The 22,087-nt window shown below is 41.6% G+C and overlaps 1 protein-coding gene and 1 pseudogene across 2 annotated transcripts in view; both read left to right on the forward strand.

Annotated features, from left to right (window-relative positions):
* The first annotated feature begins 4,317 nt into the window (after window positions 1–4,317).
* The window catches only part of TDRD12 (tudor domain containing 12), an 82,229-nt gene continuing 64,459 nt past the window's right edge, over window positions 4,318–22,087 (forward strand). For both annotated transcript variants that reach the window (XM_068528345.1, XM_068528346.1), the window contains exons 1-4: window positions 4,318–4,386; window positions 12,626–12,784; window positions 18,730–18,866; window positions 20,426–20,545. In XM_068528345.1, coding sequence (XP_068384446.1) covers window positions 4,363–4,386; window positions 12,626–12,784; window positions 18,730–18,866; window positions 20,426–20,545 — 440 coding nt within the window. In that variant the 5' untranslated portion in view covers window positions 4,318–4,362. The remainder of the gene's footprint in view (window positions 4,387–12,625; window positions 12,785–18,729; window positions 18,867–20,425; window positions 20,546–22,087) is intronic.
* On the forward strand, window positions 6,291–6,758 carry LOC137753729 (2-iminobutanoate/2-iminopropanoate deaminase pseudogene; annotated as a pseudogene).

Raw genomic sequence — 22,087 nt, forward strand, 5'->3', positions numbered from 1 at the left:
ATCAAGATTCAAATGGCCTTCTTTTTTTAAACAGAAATAGAAAAAAAATTCTAAAATTTATATAGAACTACAAAAGACCCTGAATAGCCAAAGCAATCCTAAGAAAGAAGAACAAAGCTGGAGGCATCACACTTCCTGACTTCCTGACTTCAAACGATATTACAAAGCTATCAGAACAGTGTAGTACTGGCATGAGAACAGACACATAGACCAACAGAATAGAATCGAGAGTCCAGAGAATGAAACTAGACCCCTATCTTATACCACTCACAAAAATCACTCAGAATGGATTAAAGACTTAAATGTAAGACCTGAAACCACAAAAATAGAGGAAAAAGTTTGTTGACATGGGTCTTGTCAATAGTTTTTTGAATATGACACCTAAAGCACAAGCAACAAAGTTAAAAATAAATAAGTGGGACTACATCAAACTAAAAAGCTCCTGCATAGCAAAATAAATGATCAACAAAGTGAAAGGGCAACCAAATGAATGGGAGAAAATATTTGCAAACCACACATCTGATAAGGGGGTTAATATCCAAAATATATAAGGAACTCATACGAGTTAATATCAAAAATGCAATCCAATTAAAAAATGGACAAAGGGCCTGAATAGGTACTTTTCCAAAGAAGGTATTCAGATGGCCAATAGGTACTTGATAAGGTGCTCAACATCACTAGTTATTAGGAAAATGCAAATCAAAACCACAATGAGATACCAGTAGCTCACACCTGTTGGAACGGTTATCATCAAAAAGATAAGAGATAAGTGTTGGTGAAGATGTGGAGAAAAGGGAACACCTGTGCATTGTTGGTGGGAATGTAAATTGGTACAGCCACTATGGAAAACAGTAAGGAGGTTCCTCAAAAATAGAACTATCATATGATACCCATTTCTGGGTATATATCTGAGAGAAATTCTGAAGAGATATCAGCACCCCAATGTTCTGTGAAGCACCATTTACAACAGCCAGGACATGGAAACAACCTAAGTTGTTTCCATCAACAGATGGAAGTGTCCATCAACAGATGAATGGATAAAGATATATGTATCTATCTATCTATCTATTTATCTCTATATATGTATGTGATAGAATACTATTCAGTCATAAAAAAAAGGAAATCTTGGCATTTGAGACAACATGAATGGACCTTGAGGACCTTATGCTAAGTAAAATAAGTCAGACAGTGAAAGACAAATACTGTATTATCTTACTTATATGTGGAATCCAAAAAAAACCTCCTAGAAACAGAAATCAGATTTGTGGTTGCCAGAGGTGGGGGTAGGGTTGGGGGAATTGTGAACGTGGTCAGAAGTACAATCTTCCAGTTATTAGATAAATAAGGTCTAGGAATGTAATGTACAACATGATGAGAATAGTTAACAATACTGTATTATGAATTTGAAAGTTGCTAAAAGAGTAGATGGTAAAAGTTCTTATCACAAGGGGAAAAAATTTTGTAACTGATGGATGGATGGTGGTGATGGATATTAACTAAACTTACTGTGGTAATCATTGCACAATGTATACATATATCAAACCATTATGTTGTACACTTTAAACTTATACAATATTGTATGTCAATTATATCTCAAAACTGGAAAAAATTAAATCTAAATATAAGTTGTTTAAAAACAGTACTGCATGAGGGCTAAAAATAAAGAGGGGAACACAAGCAAGAAGAGCTTAGAGAGTACTAATCAGATGAGATGGAATTCATCATAGGAACCAATAAATAAAAGTTAATTTTAGTTTGATATATACAGTTAAAAATGAAGATACGAGAATCTTGCAGTGAGTAACACAATATTAAGCTATGGAAAAAATACATTAGAAACAAGGATAATCTGACAGATGTATACTATTAGTGGGAACCATGACAAATGCCTTCTCTGATGCACAGAACAAGTCCATAAAAGATAACTGAGGTGTCTGGGAAAAACCCTGGACAGGCATCAGGCTTCTGCTTTTGGGTTGAATGACATAACTGCAAAAGTTCATTCCCTCTCAACTGATGCAAAATAAATACAACTTTAAAAGTTCTTCTAGGGCTTCCCTCGTGGTGCAGTGGTTAAGAATCTGCCTGCCAATGCAGGGTACACGGGTTTGAGCCCTGGTCTGGGAAGATCCCACATGCCGCGGAGCAACTAAGCCTGTGCACCACACCTACTGAGCCTGTGCTCTAGAGCCCGTGAGCCACAACTAGTGAAGCCTGCGTGCCTAGAGCCCGTGCTCCGCAACAAGAGAAGCCACCGCAATGAGAAGCACGCCCACCACAACGGAGTAGACCCCACTCGCCGCAACTAGAGAAAGCCCGCGCGCAGCAACGAAGACCCAACGCAGCCAAAAATAAATTAAATAAATAAATTTAAAAAAAAATCAGCTGACAAAATGATGAAGCCAAACTTGTTTTTTATTCCTCTTTTGTAAAAAGGAGAATATTTTAAAACGGGGGAAGTATAGGCTGCCTTTGAGAATTGATGACTCCAGGGTAAGATCGTTTGAACTACATTTGGTGGGGGAGAGATCTGGGAGGGAGGGGAGCAAAGAGTGTCCTCCTGGTGCCCATTTTTCAGAATTATGTCAGTACTGGAAAACTTAGATCAGCTCCTACCGATACCTCTCACCCTACCATGAGCACACCGACAGGAGAGACTGGTCTGAGCATGACGGCAGGTCCTGCTATCTCAGACTCCCCCTCTTGCCATTCCTAATGCTTTGTCTTCTCTCCTTTTCTCCCTTCTCTTGGGGGTGGGGAGCAAAAAAAATATAAGAACAGATCACTCTCCACTAAGCCCTTTGCAGAATGAGAATTTCATTCCTGTGATGGGAGAGACCTATCATCACCCCCATGGTGCCTTCAAGAGCCAGTCTGCTCACGACAGCTTTTGGTTGCTTGCTGTGCCATGAGCTAGCCATGTTTCTGACTGACGGATATTAAACCTTCCTGCATTCCTGGAATAAGCCTTACAGCCTTCCTGGCCATGGCTTAAATTTTTTTTTTTAATTTGTCCTGGGTTTTACTTGGTAGCATTTTATATGGGATTTCAGCACCTACATTAGTCTGTAGTTGTTTGTGTTATCTTGATCAGGTTTTGGTACCAGGATTTAACCATCTTATAAAAATGCACCTTATTAAAATCTTTTCATCTTCTTATCTTTTCATTACTTTAAAAGTGCTTCCCACTAATTGGGGGAGTGGGGAGACAGGTACAGATATTGACCCCCTTCAGCCTCAAGAGGCCTGGGTGGCTGGAGCGCCATGCAGTGAGTTCCCATTTCGACAATCTTGACTCTTCATCTCAGTGTGATATATAAATATTTTCATTTTCTGTGAGGCATGCTGTGAAAAGTTTGGGAAACACCATATTGTAGCATGGTACCTAGTCAAAGGAAAAAAGTGTTAACCCCACACAAAGAACTGGGAGAGGGCTGGAACTTCCCTGGAGGTCCAGGGGTTAAGATTGTGTGCTACCACTGCAGGGGGCAAGGGTTCCATCCCTGGTGGAGGAACTAAGGTCCCGCATGCCCTGAAGTGCGGCCGAAAAGTAAAAAATAAAGAAAAACAAAAAACTGGGAGAGGGCTGTACTCTGCATCTTCTTCGGGGCTTGGGAACTGCCTCTGAGACCTCCTGTTTAAATCCGACCTGGTGATTTCGCTTTTTTTTTTTTTTTTTTTGACAAGGTCTGGAGCTTTCAGGTGATCTGGGCCGGGTGACTGGGGGGGCGAGGCCTGGTTAGCCCCATTCAGTAACATGTGAACTTCATGTACTTTGCGTTGTGCTTTCCTCCAGACTAGCAGCACATTTTTCCTGCTTGGGGCTTTAAGCACATGTTTACCTGACCCCGTGAACTCAAACTTACATTTAAAACTGAAGGTTTCATGTGAGCGCTCGCGAGGACCCAGGGAGCGAGCCACGTGACGCCCCACGCAGCTCCGCCCCCCGTCCGCCCCCGAGCGCTGTGAGCAGGGCAGCGGCCAGCTGTGCTGGCGGTTGGCGCACCACGTGGTTTCTGGAATCCTCCAGGCGTGCGCTGGCTGGGGGCGGGCGCAGGGGGCGGGGCGGGAGCCCTAGCGCGCCCTCGCCGGCGTCGAGGTTGGAGGACGGCGCGTCGGCTGCGGTTCGCTGCGGTGCTGGGCCAGGGCTGCGGGGCCAGGGCTGGGCGCGCGGGCTCCGCGGCGCTGACCTGGGGAGGAGGCGCGCCTCCGCGGAGGCCGGCCCTGCAGGAGACTCCGTTTTCGCCCCCAAAAGTTCATCTCGAGGGAGTAGCGACGGGGAGACCAGGAGCCGGGCGCGGCCGCTGCGCTGCGCGTTTTTCCGGGGCGAGTCTGCCGAGTGGCCTGCGAGGCTCGGGGAAGATGCTCCAGGTCCTGGTGCTGAAGGTGAGCGAGCGCGAAGCCCCTGAGCCCGGCCGTTCACCCGCTCCCCGTGCGGGGTCCGCCCCCGGGTGGGGACCCGCGGGAAGGGGTGCCGGATGAGATCCCGGACGCTTAATTTCAGATAAACAACGGGAAATTTTCGTTCAAGGCTGCCCCATGCAGTATTTGGGATATACTTAGAGTAAAAAAAATCATTCGTTGTTTCTCCGAAATTCGGATTGAAGCAGGTGTCCTGTATCTAGAACCTCAGGGGGAGGGACGGACTCTGACTTCTTCTCCCGGTCCCGGTTCGGCGCTGGGTGAGGCCCCCCTCGCGCCCCCGGTCCGTTGACCTATTACTCTCCCCCGACGCGGGTCCTCTCCGGCCGGTCCCCACCTGCATTGGACAGGGGCGTGGGTGACCTGTATCTCTCCGAACACACGCCCGTCCCGGCTGCACTCGTGGGGACCCCTGCCCGCTCGCGCCCCAGGACTCTGGCGGCCACCCCCTCCCCACGCGGGCTCCTCGGGACTCGCGACCTTGGAGTCGGGGGCGCAGCGGGGGTTCGCCCCGGAGGGGGCCTGCAGAGTGACCCGAACTGCAGCTTCTCCTTTGAGTGAGGTGCGTGCTCCTTAATGATGCCAGAGACCGGGAAAGCACATAGTGTGTTCAAGGTGTGTACTTGCAGGAAGGAGTTTACAAACCAGAGCAAAGGGGTGGGTATTGGGAAAAGGAAATATAAAGAACTTTTTGGAAAAGATCATACTTCAGTGGGCAGAGGAGAGGCATGATGGCATTTAGGAAAAAAAAAAAAAAAAAATCAACCTTCCTGCTCCTGTTTTATGTAGTTTATACCAACAGATTCACAAGCGTTTGAGGCAGCTGATTCTTACAGAGGATTTGCTCTGAGACTTTTAGGGTTTTGAGATGTAACTGGCAAGCTCCTCTCCACCACCTTCCCTAAATAGTCTGATTTCTCCTTTAGAAAGACAGGGCTCTTCCAGGGGGTACAGATGCTGCCATGTGCAAATCCATTGGGGCAGAACTTTGGAAGGAGTTGCTGGACTCTCACTGCCTCTAACTTGGGAACCCCTTTTTTCTCAGTTGGACCCAAGAACCCTTTTCTCTACCCCCTCAGCTCTGGTCTGGCCCCACTGCCGGTTCTTACCCTGCTCACACTCAGAGCAAATTTTCTATCCAATATAGGAGTATTTCCTCAAGTGTGGTACCATTACCAGCTGTAGTTTTCCAGATTAATTTAGCTTTTACGTGGATAAATTTTTTCCCCCAAGTTTTTACCAACAGATGAATGGATAAGCAACATGTAGTATATACATACAATGGAATATTATTCAGCCTTAAAAAGGATGGAAATTCTGATATATGCTAAACATGGATGAATCTTGAAGACATCATGTTAAGTGAAATAAACCAATTACAAAGGGACAAATACTGCACGATTCCACTTATATGAGGTTCCTAGAGCAGTCAAATTCATAAAGACAGAAAACAGAATGGTGGTTGCCAGGGGTTGGGGGGGGGGGCATGGGGAGTTACTGTTTAATGGATACAGAGTTTTAGTTTTGCAAGATGAAAAAGGTTCTGGAGATGGATGGTGATCAAGGTAGCACAACAATATGAATGTAGTTAATGCTACTGAATATGGTTAAGATGGTAAATTTTATGTGTATCTTATCACGATTAAAAATAAATTAAAAAATTTTAACAGTTATGTATTTGTAATATATTTTAGAAATAAAAACATCATAACTAGCATTACAGACCTGTTAGGATGCGGCTAAGGGAAAAAAAGGTGTTGATTAAAAATATATATAAAGGAAGCAGCCCAGGCAACATGCAGTTGTGTCAGAAGTGAGGAAGGCAGAATGCAGTGAGACCCAGAAGCACTGCGGGAGAAAAGGATGTCATGTCATCCTTGATCAGAAAGGTGAGCAGCACAGGGAAAGCCCCAAGGCCATTGGTCCTGCAGTCAAGCTTTGTTAGTGGAAAGGATCACTTACATTTCAAGACAGCTAGGTATGGACCCTTCAAAGGGACAGCTTGTGCCAGGAGGGGTGACAGAAGGAGCTAAACAAGGCTTGGAAATCGGGGTGAGATTCTGAAAGCTGCAGGCTGTGACCTCAATAATGTGGTAGAAGCAGCTGTTCTGCTGGCTGAGTGTATGACTTCAGTACCGTCAGTGAAGTCCACAAACAGAATGTCAGGAGCGGTTTTCCTGCTGGAGCTGCTTACCAGGTTGCTGCTTTGTTCTGAGGAGACTGGATTGAGATTGAAGCAGTAGCTGCCCAGGGACCTCTCACGACAGTATGACCAAAAGTGGGCCAAGTGCTATTTAGTCTGGAATTTTCATAACGTTTTAAAATTAACATCTTAATTTTTATAATTGATGTTGGAAAGTAAACTTGACTAAAATATCTGAAGTTATTATGCAAATACCATATACTAAGGGGAACTGAACATGAACTGATGATTAACAATGAGTCCAATTACTGATGTTATAAATTATACTTACACCCACTCATGTTACTGAATGTGGGAAAAGAGACACTCATTCCATAGTTACCCAGATAAATGAAAGTAAAGGGAAATAACATGTAGGAAACATGAGTTACTATTCCTGAGAAATAATAAAGAACACACTTTAATTCAATTAAATCCTATTAATTTAATGATGTGAGATATTTAGTTCTCATGCCAGATAGTTGATTCTACTTTTACTTGAGTAAAAATAAAGTATTCAAGTTTGAATGGTAGAGGTAAGGAGAAGAAAGTGGACCAAAATATTATACAGATATTACTTTTCTAATGGAAATAACGTAGACATGCAGGGAAAAAAGTGTGTAAGGCTGGTGACTGCAGTGTGGCAGCATTGCCTTATGGCATTGGCGGGAAGCAGCAGGCCCCAACTTTGGTGTAAGAGACGGGGTGGGAGGAATTGTGAGCCCATCCCTGCCTGGTAAAGCACATGGAAGAAATTGCAGCTTGAGCCACTTGTTCTTCTGGCGGGTAAAACTGAACCTGGCCTACATTTTTTAGGTTTTAGTAGCAGATTAACAAAAAAAATTGAAACAATCTAGAAACTTCAAATTATCTATGATGCCTTAAAAATATTTTTAAACATCTTTCCCCATCTTAATATTTTGAAGATTTTCAAACTCGAAAACAAGTTACAAAAACAATATTGAGAATAACCATATACTCTATACCTAGAGTCAACAATTGTTAACATCTTGTCATATTTGCATATTTCTTAATAATATATGTATATAAAATTGTTGACTTCTTTTGCCGAACCATTTGAGAATTAGTTGTAAACTCTAAATACTTATGCGTGTGTTTCCGAAGAACAAAGACTTTCGCTTACATAACCACAATGTAATTATCACACTTGAGAAATGTAACATTGATACACTAATATGAAATCCATACTCGAATTTCTCCAACTGTGCCAATAATGTATTCTGTAACTTGTTTTCTCTGATCCAGGATCCAGTAAAAAATTATACATTGCATTTAATTGTCATGGCCTTTTATTCCCCTTGAATTTGGGTCAGTTCTCTGGCGTTTTTGTATCTTTGATGTCATTGAAATTTATGAAGAGAAAGGGCAGTTGCTTTGCAAAATACCCTTCAAGCTGGATTTATCTGTTTCCTCATGATTGTGTTCAGGTTAAACATTTTTAGTAAAATACTGCATAGGTGATGCCACATCAGAAGACAAGAAGCTTTTAAAAAAAATCATTACTTTTGATGAAAAATAATTTAAAAATCCAACTTTTATTAGGAAATACTCTAGACATACAAAAAAGTATAGAAAATATTATAAACACCTGGACATCTATCACCTAGCTTTGCCAGATTTTAATATTTTGCCATATTTGCTACATATCTTTTTTAACCATAAACTATTTTGTTGTTTTTAATGTAGAGTTCTGCGATATTTTGAAAAATGCATAGTCATGTAATCACCACCACAGTCAAAATACAGAGCAGTACCATCACCCCCCAAAATTGCCTTGTGGTCCTTTGTAGTCATTTCTTTCCCCCACCTCTAGTCCTTGGCAACCACTGATTTGTCTTCTGTCCCTATTAGTTTTGCCTTTTTCCAAAATGTCATAAAAATGGGATTGTGCATATGGAATCATACAGTAGTATGTAGCCTTTGAGTGCAGCTGCTTTGACTTACCGTAATGCATTGGAGGCTCATCTATGTTGTGGCACTTGTTAGGAGTGAGTAGTATTCCATTGTATGGACATGTGACAATTTGTTTATACCAGTCACCAGTTGAAGGCCATTTGAGTTGTTTCCAGTTGAGGGAGATTATAAATAAAGCTGCTAGGAACTTTGCATACAGGTTTTTGTGTGAAGACAAGTTTTTATTTCATGGGTAAATCAGTAGGATTACCTGTATGTTTAATTTTATGAGAAACTTTTTCAAAGTAACTGTACCACTTTACATTTCCATCAGCAGTGCTCTACATCCTCACCAGCACTTGATATTGTCAGTTTTATACATTTTAGCCATTCTAGTAGGTGTTTACTGGTATCTCATTGTGGTTTTAATTTTAATTTCCCTAATGACACATGTGTTAATCATGTTTCCAGGTGTTTGTTTGCCCATCCTTCCATCTTTTTTTGTCAAGTATCTGTTCAGATCTGCCCATTCTTCTAACTTGGTGGTTTGTTTTCTTATTATTGACTTTGTAGAGTTCTTTATGTATATTGGATAAAGTTCTTTGTTGAATATGTGATTTGTAAATATTTTCTCCCCGTTGGTGGCTTATCTCTTCCTTCTCTAAACAATGTCTTTCAAAGAGCTGAAGTTTTAAATTTGGATTAAGTCCAGTTTATCAATTTTTGCTTATACAAATTATACTTTTGGTGTTTTATCTAAGAAATCTTTGCCTAACCACAGTCACAATGATTCCCCCCATGTATTCCTCAAACATTTTTTATAGTCTTATATTTTACATTTAGATAAATGATCCATGTGAGTTAATTTTTGTATGGAAAAAATCCAAGGAATGGATCGAGGTTCATTTTTTTGCATATATCTAATTGTTCCAGCATCGTTTGTTGAAAAAACTATCCTCCTTCCATTGAATTGCCTTTGTGCCTTTATTGAAAATCACTTGACTACACATGCGTGACTCTGTTTCTGTTGTGTTGATTTATGTATCTATGCTTTCTCCAGTACCACACAGTTCTGATTACTGCAGCTTTATATTAAGTCTTGAAATCAGATAGTGTGTCTTCCAACTATGTTGTTCTTTTTCAGAATTATACGGGCTATTCTAGTTCCTTTGCCCTTCCAATAAGAATTTCATGAATAGTTTGTTGATTTCACAACTCCTGCTGGAATTGAGTCCTTTTTATAGACCATTTTGGGGAAAATCAAAATCTTAACGTTCCATGAACATAGTATATTTGCATTACAGGCCTTCTTTGATTTATTTCACCAGTGTTTTGTACCTTTTAGCATGCAAATTGTTCATTTTTTTGTTAGATTTATTCCTAAGTAATTCCTGCTTTTTGGTGCTATTGCAAACGGTACTGTTTTTAAAATTTAAATTTCCAATTTTTATTGCTGGAATGTAGACGTGCAGTTGAATTTATTATATGACCTTTTACCCTGGAATCTTGCTACAGTCACTTATTAGTTCTAGTATATTTTTGGTAGACTCCTTAGAATTTTCTGCATAGATATTCTTATTGTGAATAGAGACACTTTTCTTTCTTCTTTTCCCATTTTCCTGACAATCTTTTCTTATTGTACTGGCTAGGACCTCCAGCACAATGTTGAGTAGGAGTGGTAAGCACACCACTAATAAATTTTTTATTTTGTTTGTTTCACTTTTTGGTTCTAGAATTACCCTTTTCCGAAGGTTATTTTTTTTTTAATAGTTTCCATTTCTTACGTGAAATTCTCCTTTTTAAAAAACAAACTCACTATAGCCATCTTATCCTTAAGTTTTTGAACATGGTATTTATAATAGCTGCTTTTAAGTCCTTGCCTGTTCACTTCAACATCCGGGCAGTCTTGGGTTCACTTTCTGTTGGCTGTTTTTTGCCTTGGCTGTGCACTGCATTCTCATTTCTTTGCCTGTCTAGTATTGTTCATGCTACACTAGGGGTTGTGGTGATTGGGAACTACTGTGTGCTCTGTCAGCGCTTTGGGAGGCTTGGTTTATAGTTCTTTGGAGACCTCTTGATTTTGCCCTTGTTGACAGAGCACATTCTCTTTGTCCTGCAACATGGTCTTTACTCCTCAGGCCTGGCACTGCAGGGGTTCTCAGGGAGCCTGAGGTGTTTACTGAGCCTCCTTAACTCCTGCTCCAAACTCCGTTTTCCTGTGATGAGTGTCAAACAGAATCAAAGCCGGACATTGGTTAAAGCAGTGAAAACAGATTGTATTCAGTGACTGCTGATGTAAGGGAGGGAGCTGAGTTCCGTTCCAATTTGTGTGGAGGTGACCGGACGTTTTAAAGGGAGAGTGAGGAGGACGAGGGGAGGGGCTCCAGTGGAAAATGACAGAGGGTGGGTCAGTGTCACTGTGGTGGGGCAGCTGTGTCCGCTGCCTCTGGGGCCAGGCTTCTGAATTCCCGCAGAGACTGGGAGGCCGGGGCCCTGTCCTTCCAGATGGTTACATCCCAAAGGAATTGGTTATCAGGTCCTTGAGAAGGAATACTCCAGAGTGGTAGGAGATACATACACATCCCAAAGGGATAGGTAGGCTCCACAACTGAGGCCCTTTTCAGTAAGTTCTGTGACAAGGGAAGGTCAAGGGCCTGTGTCAGGTGTTGGCTGGGACAAAAGTAGTTCTTTCTCAGGCAGGCATTGTAGAGGGGACATGGCCTTATGCTGTGAGTTTGGGTGGCCTCTTAGTGCAGAGGTTTGGGCAGTCACTCTGTGCCCAGAGTCCTGCAGTTCTCGTGGGCAGAAGCTGAAACTGTATTTCCATCAGCCTCCCGACTGTGGCTTCTCCCAGGACTCCCTGGAGTCTCACCATGCAGTTCAGGCTCTGCCGAGGATTTGAGGGGTTTTGTGTGCAGACTTCAGGGCTCTCCCCTCTGTGGCTCAGCATTTCTCCCCTTCATGTACAGCTGCTCTGGCAGCCCCAGACTCCGTTCTCTGGTTTCTCAAGCCACAAACAGGGTGGCTTCTGCTTCAGTTGTGTTCTGCACCCCCAGGACTGGGGCTGTTTTCAGGGGAAAAGCTGTTTATGAACATGGGTCTCACCCAGCCATGTTGCCTCCCTTCAAGGATTGAATCTCCCACCTGCTTTTGGTCACTCTTCAGTGCCTTCAGGTTGTCATTTTCTTTTTTTCCAGGGTTTATCATTGTTACTTGCAGGTGGGTTAGTCCATATGAACCACTCTGCCATTACTGGAACCAGAATGGCCAGCTGTTCTTTTTTCCAACTATTTATTATAAAAATGTTCAAACATTCAGAAAAATAGAATGCTTATGTACTCCTGTCACCAGGTATCTGGGATCCAAAATCTTGGGATGTCATTGCTTTTAGGCCCTCTCAGTAGACAGGAAATACAGTACATTTGAAAAATCATGAGCTCTTACTGATATTTTCAATTCAAATTTAACTTTTCATTTTATATTTGTATTCTTTCTCTAATGATGAAAATCTTGGTTTCTAATAACACTAATAGATAATAAGATACATTCAGAGAAGTCTTTCATCCCTCTTCCTTCTACCCCATTCCTGGCTTCCTCTGTAGGTAATAATTTGTATGTTTTTGGTTTATCTGCCATTTCTTTATTTTAACATGAGCAGAATGCACATACATTCACATTTCCCTCTCTTTCTTATGAAAGACATAGAGTACAAAAAACGCTGTTCTCAACCTTGCTTTTGTATTTTGTTATGGATATTTTGAAAGTACAGATCAAGGACATTGATCTCTGTTTGCTTTTTCAGTCACAGCACATGATTCTAAATTACATATTATTGGTTACGTGTTTTAGAGTTTTATCTTTGCATCTTTTATCGTTTTTCCGAGTTTTATTGAAGTATAATTGACATATGACATTATATAAGTTTAAGGTATACAAGGTGATAGTTTGAGGGTCTTTTATCTTCTATCTGACCATTTAAGACAGAAGTACTTGTCAAGAATTTGTTAGAGCACTTAAATTTGAAACAGTTACTGTGATTCTAAGGTTTATTATTTTATGGTTCCACTTTTAAATCATGCATTGTTTTGTCTTTTAAAAATTTTACAGATCGAAGATCCAAGTTGCTTCTGGGTTATTATAAAAGGACGTAGTCCCATTTTAGATAGTGAAGTTGACTATCAAAAACTAAATAGTGCCATGAATGACTTCTATAACAGCATGTGTCAAGATTTAGAAATGAAACCACTAATGTTGGAAGAAGAGCAGGTATGTATCTAAATGTGCTTTAAACAACATGTCTTGAAATACTACTCAAAATGTAGACTGTTTCAGCAACTCAGATGATAAAAACTTTTAGAGTATTTCAACTGCTTAAGATCATTGCCTTGTGTTAGGTTCATTTGGTTGCATAAGAGTTGGGCTAGTCATGGAAAGTGACAGTTCTTGTATCAGGTTCACATGGGGCAAGAGGAGATGGAGTGTCATCTAAATTCAGGCATAGAGTCATCGTCCTGGGGCTGGGAACCAGAGGATCATTCTAGATCCGTCACAGGGACCTTAGCAGAGGGAGCATGGGGGTTTCCAGTCTAGGGCCAGTGCCTCCCTTTTGGTTGCTTGTGACTTTGACCAACTCGTGGTGTTTTATTTTCCTTACTCCACATTGTGGCCCCTCCTTCCTTTCCTGCACCCTCAGCTCTGTGCCCATTGTCTGCTTCTCTCTGCAGGTTAGTCATTTCTCAGAAGAATTTGAATTTTTATAACAGTGTGATAGGAAAAGATTTATAAACTATGAGAAACATTAGAAATGATTTGAATTCCTCAGCCCACCCTAAATAATCATTAATAACATTATTTTTGGGGCTTCCCTGGTGGCGCAGTGGTTGAGAATCTGCCTGCCAATGCAGGGGACATGGGTTCGAGCCCTGGTCTGGGAAGATCCCACATGCCGCAGAGCAGCTGGGCCCGTGAGCCACAATTACTGAGCCTGCGCGTCTGGAGCCTGCGCTCCGCAACAAGAGAGGCCGCGATAGTGAGAGGCCCGCGCACCGCAATGAAGAGTGGCCCCCGCTTGCCACAACTAGAGAAAGCCCTCGCACAGAAGCGAAGACCCAACACAGCCATAAATAAATAAATAAAAATTTTTTAAAAAACCATTATTTTTTGCATGCCATTTACTTGTTTGTTTGTTTGTTTTTTAAATTTATTTATTTTATTTTTGGCTGCGTTGGGTCTTTGTTGCTGCACACGGGCTTTCTCTAGTTGTGGTGAGTGGGGGCTACTCTTCGTTGCAGAGCACGGGCTTTAGGCGTACGGGCTTCAGTAGTTGTGGCACATGAGCTCAGTAGTTATGGCTCGCAAGCTCTAGAGTGCAGGCCCAGTAGTTGTGGCGCACAGGCTTAGTTGCTCCGCAGCATGTGGGATCTTCCTGGACCAGGGATCGAACCCGTGTCCCCTGCATTGGCAGGTGGATTCTTAACCACTGCGCCACCAGGGAAGTCCACCGTTTACTTGTTGAAGAAACGAAACCAAGTAAGTTGTCCTTTTAAAATATTCCACGTTCTGTATAGCCTGGTTGCTTCCTTGTGGTGGTGGTGAACTTTTCCCTTCATCCCCTGTATTTCCTGCAGACTGATAAATATAAAGCTTTGATTACATTTATAGTCACTTTTTTTCCCCAAGAATGACTGGTGCTGTGAGGTTCCTCTTGTATTGAATTGGGAGAGAATCTCACTTTTGGTGACGCTGAGGTTGACCGCTGCATTCAGATGGCGGCAGCCTAAGTGCCGCCTGTGGTTCCCGTCAGCTAGTAATGCTGTCCAGTGACCACCACCGCCCAAATCAGCTCTTTCATTTATGCTTGCAAAATGGTCATTTTCACATTGCTTCTGCATTCATGAGCTGGAATTCTTCCATAGAGAACTTTCCCTCATCTGTTAGAACTGTTTGGCTTCCTGAAGTAATACTGGAAAGGTGGAAAAATTGCTTGATTCTTTCCCGTATTAATTTTCCTGTGCCTAGTTATCTACATTTACATCTAGAGGTTTGTTTTGTTTTTCTCTCCTTGTTATTTTTAAGTACTGTATTGAACTCATGGCTTTTAATGTATTCATCAGTTGTAATCATTTTTCTTGATGCTTAAATTATCTCTTTATTGGCTAGAGGAAGCCCTAGTATACCACCTTTTCAAAGTTAACTGACTGTGTGAATTATTAGCTACAGGTTTCTTTGACTTAAGCATGAAACAGAAATACCCTCCATCCTTTGGCACAATTTCTCCTGAATTATTTGAGTCCTGAATTATGTGAGGCTCTCAGGAACACATCCCTTGCAGAATAGCTGCCCTGTGTTTTCCAACTTCAGTTCCCAAGGGCAGGGATCTCCACTGTCCCACTTCTTCCCTGTTGGGCACAGCTCTCCCCGCTGAGCCACTTTATAAGCCTGTGGTCAGCATATGGTTTGCCTGTCTGTGGCCTGGCAGTCCCATGGGACAGTCAGGATGCCAAGCACTGTCACTCTAGCAGGGCAGTTTCCCTAAAAGGGGGCTGCAGGTATTTATGCAGTCATTCACTGAGTAGTTTTTGAAGACATAGTACCTGCCAAGCACTGTTCTAGGTGCTGGGAATATGGCAGTAAACAAAAAGACAAAAATCCCCTTCATCATGGCACTGACGTCCAGTTGTGGCTGATAGCAAACAAATGTTAGAGGGTGGTAAACAGGCATGGGAAGCAGAACCGGGAAGATGAGCCTGGGGTTGTGATTTCGTGTTGTCCTGGCACATGACTGACAATTATTTGTAAGTTTTGTTTTCTGATTTAAGAAGGTAAGGCAATGCATTTTCCTTATTTCACTTCCTAAAAATTCTCCTTAGTTAAGAAGTCAAAGTGATTGTAGTAAGAAAACCAATGAAATAGAATTCAGGTGCCCTGTGTTCTTGTTTTCCCAATAAGCAGTGTTTAGCTTGGGGTGATCCAGCCTCCTTGCATCTTTAAGGTAAAAGGTATGAGATGATGTTGAGAGTACCTTTTAGTTCTCTCATTATTGACTAGAGATTTTTAATTTAATTTTTAAAATTTTTATTGTAGTATGGTTGATTTACGTTATGTTAGTTGCAGGTGTACAACAAAGTGAATCTGTTATACATACATCCACTCTTTTTTAGATTCTTTTCCCATATAGGCCATTATAGAGTATTGAGTAGAGTTCTCTGTGCTATACAGTAGGTCCTTATTAGTTATCTATTTTATATATAGCAGTGGGTATATGTTAATCCCAGTCTTCCAGCTTATCCCTCCACCCCCCGCCCCCCAACTTACTCCCCGGTAACCATAAGTTTGTTTTCTACATCTATAACTCTATTTCTGTTTTGTAGGTAAGTACATTGGTACTCTTTTTTTGGATTCCACATAAAAGCGATAGCATATGATATTTGTCTTTCTCTGTCTGATTTACTTCACTCAGTATGACAATCTCTAGGTCCATCCATGTTGCTGCAAATGGCATTATTTCATTCTTTTTTACGGCTGAGTAATATTACATTGTGTATGTATACCACATCATCTTTATCCATTCCTCTGTCGGTGGACATTTAGGTTGCTTCCACGTCCTGGCTCAATATTGAGCTCAATAAAATAGTGCTGCAATGAACATTGGGGTGCATGTGTCTTTTCGAATTATGGTTTTCTCCGGATATATGCCCAGGGATTGCTGGATCATATGGTAGTTCTATTTTTAGTTCTTTAAGGAACCTCCATACTGTTCTCCATAGTGGCCATACCAGTTTACATTCCCACCAACAGTGTAGGAGGGTTCCCTTTTCTCCACACCCCCTCCAGCGTTTATTGTTTGTAGATTTTTTGATGATGGCCATTCTTACCGGTGTGAGGTGATACTTCATTGCAGTTTTGATTTGCATTTCTCTAATAATTAGTGATGTTGAGCATCTTTTCATGTGCTTTTTAACTGTCTATATGTCTTCTTTGGAGAGATGTCTATTTAGGTCTTCTAACCCACTTTTTATTGGGTTGGGTTTTTTTTTTTTGATATTGAGCTGCATGAGCTGTTTTGTATATTTTGGAGATTAATCCTTTGTCAGTTGCTTCATTTGCAGATATTGGGTTGGCCAAAAGGTTCATTCATTTTTTTCCTAAGATGGCTCTAATAGTGCTTGGTTGTCTTTAACTTCATTCAAAACAATTTTGTTAGATTGTATGGTGACATATCAGCATGCATTTAAAAAAAATAATCAAAATTGGTGAATTTCTGTGTAGCCATTTTAATATTGAAGATGGAAGGAAAAAAGCAACATTTTCCGCATATTATGCTTTATTATTTCAAGAAAGGTGAAAATGCAACTGAAACGCAAAAAAAAGATTTTGTGCAGTGCGTGGAGAAGGCGCTGTGACTGATCGAACGTGTCAAAAGTGGTTTGCGAAGTTTCGTGCTGGAGATTTCTCGCTGGACGATGCTCCACGGTCGGGTAGACCAGTTGACGTTGACAGCGATCGAATCGAGACAGTGATTGAGAACAATCAACGTCATACCACGCGGGAGATAGCCGACACACTCAAAATATCCAAACCAAGCGCTGAAAATCATTTGCACCAGCTTGGTTACGTTAAGCGCTTTGATGTTTGGGTTCCACGTAAGTGAAGCGAAAAAAAAACCTTCTTGACCGTGTTTCCGTATCCATTCTCTACTGAAACGTATTGAAAATGTTCCGTTTTTTAAACAAATTGTGATAGGCGATGAAAAGTGGTTACTGCATAATGATGTGGAATGGAAGAGATCGTGGGGCGAGGGACATGAATCACCACGAACCACACCAAAGGCTGGTCTTCATCCAAAGAAGGTGATGTTGTGTATATGGTGGGATTGGAAGGGAGTCCTCTATTATGAGCTCCTGCTGGAAAACCAAACGATTGATTCCAACAAGTACTGCTCCCAGTTAGACCAACTGAAAGCAGCACTCGACAAAAAGCATCCAGAATTAGTCAACAGAAAACTCATAATCTTCCATCAGGATAACGCAAAGACTGCATGTTTCTTTCATGACCAGGCAAAAACTATTACAGCTTGGCTGGGAAGTTCTCATTCATCCGCCGTATGCACCAGACACTGCACCTCCAGATTTCCATTTATTTAGGTCTTTACAAAATTCTCTTAATGGAAAAATGTTCAATTCCCTGGACGACTGTAAAAGGCACCTGGAACAGTTTTTTGCTCAAAAAGATAAAAAGTTTTGGGAAGATGGAATTATGAAGTTGCCTGAAAAATCATGAAAGGTAGTGGAACCAAAGGGTGAATACGTTGTTCAGTAAAGTTCTTGGAGAAAATGAAAAATGTGTCTCTTATTTTTACTTAAAAACTGAAGGAACTTCTTGGCCAACCCAATATTTTTCTCCCATTCTGAGGGTTGTCTTTTTGTTTTGTTTATGGTTTCCTCTGCTGTGCAAAAGCTTTTAAGTTTAATTAGGTCTCATTTGTTTATTTTTGTTTTTATTTTCATTACTATAGGGGGTGCTTTGAAAAAGACCTTGCTGTTATTTATGTCAAGAGTGTTCTGCCTATGTTTTCCTCCAAGAGTTTTATAGTATCTGGCTTTACATTTAGGTCTTTAATCCATTTTGAGTTTATTTTTGTGAATGGTGTTAGGGAGTGTTCTAATTTCACTCTTTTACATGTAGCTGTCCAGTTTTCCCAACACCACTTACTGAAAAGACTGTCTTTTCTCCATTGTATAGTCTTGCCTCCTTTGTCAACGATCAGGTGACCATAGGTGTGTGGGTTTGTCTCTGGACTTTCTATCCTGTTCCATTGATATATATTTCTGTGTTTGTGCCAGTACCATACGGTCTTGATTACTGTGGCTTTGTAGTATAGTCTGAAGTCAGGGAGCCTGATTCTTCCATCTCCATTTTTCTTTCTCAAAATTGCTTTGGCTATTCATGGTCTTTTGTATTTCCATACAAATTGTAAGTTTTTTTGTTCTAATTCTGTGAAAAATGTCATTGGTAATTTGATAGGGATTGCATTGAATCTGTAGATTGCTTTGGGCAGTATAGTCATTTTCACAATATTGATTCTTCCAATCCAAGAACGTGGTATATCTCTCCATCTGTTTGTGTCATTTTTGATTTCTTTCATTAGTATCTTACAATTTTCTGAGTATGACTAGAGGTTTTAACACTGAAGTTTTCTTTTTATTTTGTAGGTTTGTGTGGTTTATTGTGAGGAACTGAAGTGCTGGTGCAGGGCTGTAATTAAGTCAATAGTGTCTTCAGCAGACCATTACCTCACAGAGTGTTTCCTTGTGGATTTTGCCAAGTACATTCCAGTGAAATCCAAAAAGTATGTATGTATTATTTATTTTGCCTTATGCTCTTTAGGGGACAAATGTCAGTTTTCAAGGAGAATGTCAATTTTCAAAGTAAGGGGCGAGAGCTTCAAGAAGGGAAGACTTGCAGGTTCCGGTTTTACAAGCAGTGAATGTAAGAGCAGGTGCTCAGGATGAGGACTCAGCAGGCGGCTCCGGCCCTCCTTCTGCCTTCCTTCCTAGAAAGTGCAGGTGCTCTCTGTCAGCTGCTCTCCTGGCCTGGCGTGGCATGTCCCCTGAGTTTGCTCAGGTGATGGAATGGGTCCTTCGGGTTGCCTGGCTACCAGGAGGCAGAGAGAAACTCTTCTTGTTGCCACAGAAGGGGTGGTTTGCTGGCACAGCCTCAGATTGCAGAGAGCAGAGCGTGTGTCCCTCGTTGTCCTGCTTAACAGAGTGAGGGTGTGACTGTCACAGAAGACGGGAGGCCATTCAGAGTGACCCTCCGTGACTCCAGGACCACACACCACGGTTCCCTAGAAAACACTGTCAGCAAGTCAGTCTTGGTGTTTGTGGTAATTTTTTCATGGTTTCCTATCCCAGAGTCAGAGGATATCAGTTTAATAAATAATAAATAATAAACATGAGGACCCTTCTTCCGAAAGAGAAAGAGCGGTCCCAGCTGCAGGGGAGGCGGGTGCCCTGATGGGGAGTCTGTGTCAGGGAGCCGCTCCCACAGCGGGGCTGGCAGGTCTTCATGGAAAAGGAGGTGCCTTTCCAGCTTGTGGTTCTGCACCCTTATAACCATAGTGGTTATTAAAAATAACATCGTATTTAATGGTTTGGAGAGATTTCCTCTTAGTATTTGGAGTTTTAAGTTTAGTTTGTTTTGGGCAAGAGAGTCGTATGATTAGAGCAGGGAGGCCCGGAGGGGCGGTTAGGGCAGCCGCCTTTTCTAAACTGTCCGCGACCGAGGTGGCCAGGCTGCCCACACACGGCCCCTGAGAACCTGTTGATGTCGAAACCATATGTTCAAGTGCTCTGTTGTTTGCCTGAAGGAGAATGGAAATAAAAACGCTGAACAACTTATGAAACCTCAGTCCATCAGCTCTTTTGTGCAAAGTTGACCAATACTAATTCTTAAAACATCTGCTTATTTACAGAAGCTTCAAGGTAATTCGGGTCGTGTATTTGAATTGTATTTTAAAAACTTAAATAGAATTTGCTTCCAGGTTTGTTCGTTATTACCCAGTGTTTCTCAATCTAAGGAGACAGTGTTTTTCTAATGCCTCCCCGCCCCCATGCCATGAAATTTTAACGCCAAAGATTACTGAGTATCTTTTATGTACTATATGTATATCTGTGCTTTATACATAAAAAAGGAAGATTTTTCTCAGCCCCCAAGAACCAGTTTTCACCTTGCTGGGCAAATGTCTCCAAGCACTTGCTGCTGTTGGTGGCTATAATAGAAACAGAAATAATCATGTTTTGTGTGTTTTGTTTCATGTTAAGTATTTTAATTATGTAGGTGTACTTTAAAGAAATATGTTATATATAATTTTTTTAATCATGGAACTGTTTCTGTTTCACTGTTAAGCATCCGAGTTGCAGTAGAAACTTTTATGCGGCTTCCCTACAGAGCAAAAAAATTCAGACTATACTGCACAAAACCTGTCACATTGCACATTGACTTCTGTGAAGACAGCACTGAGATTGTGTAAGTACAGCTTCTAACATATGCTGAATCATTAGTAAAAGTCTTAAATTGAGTGTATGATGTTTATGTGAAATCAGATCCTCTTGAGAAGTGCTAAGCGATTTCAAAGGTCTCTTTGTCCTTCAGGAGGTGTCTTCTGAGTCACTGTGTCAAACCTGGCCATGTAGCCCCATCTCCAGAGGCTGTGGTGTGAGGGGGTTAGAGTATGGTCTGAGCTCTGAGCTATTCGGCTTCTTAACTTACAAAAAGGGATAAATTAAGTGTAAAGAGAAACATTTATACATCGGATCATGGAGCATTAAAAGAAAGTCCATGACATCCTTCTCCAGCCCCCTTTCCTCCCTCCCTCCCTCCTGGGAGGCCTCTGTGACCTGTTCAGGCTCTGAACTTGCAGACCTTTTTCAGTGCTTTTATACACATTCACATGCGTGGAGCTTTTAATGAAAATTAGAACACACTGTCTTATTGGCAAATTTAACTTAAGAATGTATTGAGTTGGCCAAAAAAGTGCCTTTGGTTTTTAAGTAAAAATAAAGGACACATTTTTCATTTTCACGAAGAGCTTTATTGAACAACATATTTACCCTTTTGTTCCACTACCTTCTGCCATTTTTCAGGCAACTTCATAATTCCATCTTCCCAAAACTTTTATCTTTTTGAGCAAAGAACTGTTCCAGGTGCCTTTTACAGTCATCCAGGGAACTGAAATTTTTTCCATTAAGAGAATTTTGTAAAGACCTAAATAAATGGAAATCTGAAGGTGCAGTGTCTGGTGTGTACAGCGGATGAATCAGAACTTCCCAGCCAAGCTGTAACAGTTTTTGCCTGGTCATCAAATATACATGCAGTCTTTGTGTTATCCTGATGGAAGATTATGCATTTGGGACTTCCCTGGTGGCACAGTGGTTAAGAATCCACCTGCCGGTGCAGCGGACACAGGTTCGATCCCTGGTCCAGGAAGATCCCACATGCTGCGGAGGAACTAAGCCCATGTGCCACAGCTACTGAGCCTGTGAGCCACAGCTACTGAGCCCACGTGCCACAACTACTGAAGCCGGCGCACCTAGAGCCCCGTGCTCTGCAACAAGAGAAGCCACCGCAACGAGAAACCCGCACACCACAACGAAGAGTAGCTCCCGCTCGCCAGAACTAGAGAAAGCCCCCGTGCAGCAACGAAGACCCGGTGCAGCCAAAAATAAAGATAAATAAATTTTTTTTTAAAAAAGTGGAAGCCAAATGTTTAAAAAAAAAAAAGTAGAGAATCGTATGCAGAAATACGGTCAGGAAGGTGTTTTTCGCTTAACTTACGTGGAACCCAAACATCAAAGCGCTTAACGTAACCAAGCTGGTGCAAATGATTTTCAGCGCTTGGTTTGGATATTTTGAGTGTGTCGGCTATCTCCCGCGCGGTATGACGTTGATTGTTCTCAATCACTGTCTCGATTCGATCGCTGTCAACGTCAACTGGTCTACCCGACCGTGGAGCATCGTCCAGGGAGAAATCTCCAGCACGAAACTTCGCAAACCACTTTTGACACGTTC

The sequence above is a fragment of the Eschrichtius robustus genome, chromosome 19 (assembly GCF_028021215.1).
Source record: "Eschrichtius robustus isolate mEscRob2 chromosome 19, mEscRob2.pri, whole genome shotgun sequence".
Classification (NCBI taxonomy): domain Eukaryota; kingdom Metazoa; phylum Chordata; class Mammalia; order Artiodactyla; family Eschrichtiidae; genus Eschrichtius; species Eschrichtius robustus.